Source organism: Lactuca virosa, chromosome 9 (genome assembly GCF_052849685.1).
Source record: "Lactuca virosa cultivar CGN04683 chromosome 9, Lactuca_virosa_CGN04683_v6, whole genome shotgun sequence".
NCBI classification, from domain to species: domain Eukaryota; kingdom Viridiplantae; phylum Streptophyta; class Magnoliopsida; order Asterales; family Asteraceae; genus Lactuca; species Lactuca virosa.
In genome coordinates, this window is record NC_136434.1 from 22,055,703 (window position 1) to 22,061,310 (window position 5,608).

At 32.2% G+C, this 5,608-nt stretch overlaps 1 protein-coding gene across 1 annotated transcript; it reads right to left on the reverse strand.

The window, feature by feature from the left end:
* Positions 1-2,403: 2,403 nt before the first annotated feature.
* On the reverse strand, positions 2,404-4,262 carry LOC145135984 (dimethylnonatriene synthase-like). Its single transcript, XM_079070196.1, has 2 exons — positions 3,302-4,262; positions 2,404-3,201 (listed from the first exon to the last, which is right to left on the reverse strand). Exons 1-2 carry the CDS (start codon positions 4,241-4,243, stop codon positions 2,572-2,574), a joined length of 1,572 nt encoding a protein of 523 aa, XP_078926322.1. The 5' UTR covers positions 4,244-4,262; the 3' UTR covers positions 2,404-2,571.
* Positions 4,263-5,608: the final 1,346 nt, after the last annotated feature.

Here is a 5,608-nt window from a genome sequence, read left to right on the forward strand (position 1 = left end):
ATTGGTATCTCTTTTATTGCTAGTTCCATCCCCTAATTTGATATATATTTTTCATTTGTTGTGTTTGTTGCTTATGTTTTTTTTCTGTCTTTTATTATTATTATTATTATTATTATTATTATTATTATTATTTGTTAGAGTTGTTGTATTTATTATTATTATTATTATTATTATTATTATTATTATTATTATTATTAGAGGAAATTACACAAATGGTCCATGTAGTTTGTGGTAGTCTACGGATTTGAACTCACATTTTTTTTAACTCAGACCGTTTGTATGCAATGATTCTTTTTCGGTAATTTAATCATAGAGCACATCATATCTTTTATTGATGCGTTGTCGGAGGTCCGACAAATCCATCATCTATACCTTATATCGTTGTCTATAACTCTTACATGTGCCTACCAAACCTTATTGAATCTTGGTAAAAATTATAAACAACGAATAAAACAAAAAAAATTAATCAATCGTTCATAAATATTGAATTGAGGGTTATAGATTTTATAACTACAAGAAACAAAAATGACAATCATAAAGGAAAAACGATTTACCTCTTGAAGACAATGAGATAGATATCTCCAACAACCCCCACCCCTAAATCAATTTTAATTCGAAAAAAATTATGAAAAAAATCTCTCGTCATAAACATTTGTATGCTTAGCAAATATCTATATAATGACCATTCTGAATAAGAGCGTTAACGATAACTACATAACGTGGAATGTCTTACGGACAAAAATTTAATGAAAAGCACGTCGACTAAAGCTTTGTCTATTTATAAATTTAGCAGTAACACCAAATGTGTTTGCAATGATTGAAGCAGTGTTCGACATAACAAATCAATATTCAACTACTGCAAAATTTGATCGAACAAAATTCAATGAATAATTTTTGTTGATCAAGTCTGTAAATCATCGGGTAATGTTCGGTATACATAATAACTCGTTAACTAAATCCGATCGAATTTTACGATAACAAAAAATATTATTATTACTATAATAATAATAATAGTAATAGTAATAATAATAAAGACAACAAAACAAAAAGAACAAGGAAATGACAAATAAATCAAATTAAATGGGGTGCAATAAGTAATGAAGAGATATAATATACTATAAGATCTATTCGAATTTCATTTTGTTTTTTATTTCTTACTAATAATCTATATATTAGTTTATATTTCATATTTGAACATTATAAAAATTACACATTAAATACTATTTTTTGTCTAATAAATATATATGACGATGTAGAATGTTACTTTTCATAAAATAAATTTTTTCAAAAATAAAAGATTAACCAAATATATTTTAAGCTAAGTAAAAAATTAAAACATTATGGATTCTTAAGCAAATTGAAAATATAAAGGATTGGTATTTTTGTTTTTCATATACTAGCTGTGAGACCCATGAGTATATGGGTTAATTTAAAAAAAATATTAAATATAAAAGTCAAAATATTTGAGAACTTTGAATGTATAAGACAATAAAAAATTAATTATTATTATTGAATTTTTTTATCTTTTAAATTTAAACAAATAATTTAAATAAATTAAAAAAAAACTAATAATCTTTAATTTGAGAATTTTGAAATTAAAATATAACTTCATTAATTAAATTGATATCCCTTTATTACTATATTTATTGTAATTATTATATTAAAATATTATATGAAATTTAATAAAATAAAACTAATAAAATTACATCTGCAATATTTGACAAATTAAATAAGAATGTGATATTTCATAGGGATGTTCGTTTGGATGGATCGGTTCGATCCGATCCAATTAACTAAATCCAAATTGATTTCGGTTTTCAAAAAATGGATCAAAATAGTCCAAACTAAATTCAAATCCGATCCGATCCGATCCAATTACAATTCGGTTGGATCAGTTTTTATAATTCGGTTTTCAAAAACCATAACATTTTAAAACGACGTAGAATTATAATATGATCTAATTTTACAGAAGAAGCAAAAACAAATTATTTACTTGTGATTTAAATTTATACACACCCACTAAGAAGACATATTATAGTTTATTATTTAATAGATAAAATACTTTTGAGAGAAAGTACATACTAATGTCTTTTATTAGGTAAAAACCTTTTGAACTTATTTAAAAAAAATTATAAAATTAATCAATAATAATAGATATTTTGAAAATAAATACATAACAAATTGTTATTCGATTTTTTTGGACTATTCGGTTCTTATTTTATAAATCAAAACCAATCCGAAATTCAAAATAATAATTCGGTTTTGTTGAAAAGGAATCCAAAAATCCGAACCAAATAATTCAATCCAAATTGTCCAATTGGACAATTCGGTTTTATCCAAACAGTGAACAGCCCTAATATTGCGCGCACAAAAAAAAAAAAAAAAAAAAAAAAAAAAAAGAACTTCGTTTATTATAATAGATAAACACGCTAGCCTTGTATACAACATTCTACATTATTCACGGAGAGCTGAGGTAAATCGATGCGGGGTCTTATTTCTTACATATGTAAATATGACATAAGTAGCAAGCAGCTTCATCATGCCACTCCAGAAAAATCCCATTGATCGATGTCAAAGGTGTTGATAGAGCTCTGGAGAAAGCCGAGGAGTGATAATCACTTCAAGTGGCCTCACCTTAGTCAAGGCAATGCCCAAGCCCTCGCTCATATCCACAGGCTTCCCCATTGGTGTCGCCAAATCAAACCCCTGAAGCAACCGAGCAAGTGTCAAGTGAACTACTTCGAAAGCTAATGTGATTGCAGGACACACTCTCCTTCCAGTGCTGAAAGGAATGTATTCAAAGTTCTGACCCTGATAATTTATGTCCGAGTGTTCTTCTAGAAACCTCTCTGGTCGAAAATCATGAGGATCCGACCAAATTTGTGGGTCGCGATGTAGCTTCCATATGTTAACAATCAGACGAGTCCCTTTGGAGATATGATAACCCCCAATATAGCAGTCTTCAATGGCCTCATGAGGGGGTGCCAAGGGACCTGGTGGGTACATTCGGAGAGTTTCCTTCAGTATGGCTTGTAGATACCTTAGGTTTTTTATATCTGATTCTTCGACCCATTTCCGTTTTCCTGCAATCATATCAAGCTCCTTCTGGGCAGCTTTTAGGATGTGAGGGTTGTTCAGTAGTAAAGAGAGTGTCCACGTAAGTGTCAAAGCAGTGCTTTCTGAACCCCCGATCATGAGAACCTATGAAAATCATTTTAACCATAATATATATAAATTGCTTTCAAGTTTCAAGAGACGATTAAATGTAGAAATAGAGAGAGAGCAAAACATAGTTACGAACCATTGTTGTCGCCTTGATGATGGTTTCACGCCCATGGCCAAACATTTCAGCATCTTTTGACAGGGTTGAGAGCATCACATCCATGAAGTCGGCTTCTTTTTCACCATCACACTCTTTTCTCCTCTCAACATGTTCGTCAAGCCACTTTCCGATAACTCCATCAACCTCCTTTGCAACTTGCTTCATAGCTTTCACATACCCTCCAATATCCATCCATTCCAGATATGGAAAGAATTCAGACACAATAAAAACGCCCATAAGGTACAGCCCTTTCTTTATGGCTTCATGTACATGTAAGTCTTCGTTGTTACCTTCACTGCTACCCGTGATAGAAAATCTTTTCCCGGCTAAGATTTTAATAGTTATATTGAACGTTATGTTCTCAAACCACTTGCCCATGTCTATTACCGATGCTTCGTTTGCGTTCTTTTGGGAAAACAAGGAGAGCCCGTTAATGAAGTTTGTCACTTCTGAGCTACGAACATTCTTAAACTTTTCAAGACCATGACTTGTAAAGAGTTCCAAAGTGACCAGCTTTCGGATCTCTCGCCAATATGGTCCTGATTCCAGTGCAAAACCAGCTTTATTATAAACCATGTGCCGGCTGGTTGCCATGTTGGGCCTGGCTGCAAAATTTCGGTCATTGGTTGTAAAACATTCTTTGACCATCTGCCAACTGCTCACAACCAATGCTTGACGACTACCAAGCCGTAGAGTGTAAACGGGTCCGTATTCATCAGCAATTTTTCCAAGTACCCGTGCTAGAGGAGCTTGACCTCGTAGGAAATGAAGATGGCCGAGAAAAGGCAATGCCCCTGATGGTTCTGGAGCTACTAGTTTGATGCCTTTTCTTGTGTTGTTTCTTCTGCTTCTTTTGTAATGACATATTAGAACCAAAAGCAAAAGCCCTATAACTAGTAGAAATTGAGTAAAATCTTCCATGTTGATATGGTTTCGTATTTTGTTTTCTTACTTTGGAAGCATAACCAGAACTTCACATTTATAATGAATGACAGTCTAGACGGAAACAAAAATCTAGTGTTCACGTACTGATGACCTCATCACAATTTGATAAGGCTACATGATAGTTAGGCTTTGGTAGTTGTTTTGCCAATGGTAAAAATATGACACATAAGATAGGAGCCATGCCAGGATTTTATCATTCTTGCCACAATTTACCAATAAGAAGGGTATAGTGATATTTTTTAGCGTATGAAATAAAAATAAAAATTCTCATCGACGAATCAATAGTTAGATAGCATAATTTGCCATTGGTGGAATATTACCTATAAAATTTACCATCGGCAAAAAATAATATTAGGGAGTGGTGTTTACTGGCGGTAAAGCAAGCCACCGTCACCTTAACGCCGGCGTTTAAGTAGAACATCGTGAAGTCTTACACGGCTAAACTTGGTGAACAAGACTAAAGTCGATAAAGACATTCGTGTCTTTTGCATAGTTTAGAGACTTAAAAACCTGTATTTGTCACTCTATCTTTTTGGGTGTTCGATCCTATTAACATCAATCTCATTCCCAATCTAGTTCGCATCAAATGATAGCTTGTTATGATATGCATGTGTTATGCCGAATAAAAAGCAAATTTTACAATTACTCACTTACTTAGTGTGGCCCCAATTTAAAGAGTTTTTTATATTAAAAATGTTAGTGTATATATAGACTTTAGCTCATATTGTTATATTGTAGCTCATGTTATATTCCATTTATGTTTCTGCCCAATGGTTATTGTATTTGTATATATATACTCGTATTGTATCATTTGATGGGATAACGAGGATTCAACATTAATATGGTATCATAATTGTATCCCGAGAACTCACCATTCTATTTTCTCTTCTTTCTCTTGCTTAATTACGATGGTTTCCTCCTAAAGTTGTGACGCTACTTTCTCCCTCACTTTACCGACCTCTTCTTCTCATCTCACATCGTGACGGCTGATAACCAAAACAAAACTACATACAAAGCATTTGGGCACTATTAGGAAAATGTCTTTAATGGAATACATTGTGTGTCATTAAAGGGTACATATGGCATATCAAATACAAGGTTTGTTTTGGGTGGAAAATTAAAAGAATCCCTAAAATATCTTCCATGAATTGCAGTGGACTAGTATCGTCGAGAAACAATTTCAGTTTGCAATAATTTTTATCCTGGCAGCAAAATCCTGAAGCCTTGGTGGCATATTTGATCAGTTTGAATTGACTAAATGTGCATGTTTCATTCTCGGTTTACCATAAAATTTTTGTTTGGTCGCATTGCATTGATACACAAGTAGTGTATATATATATA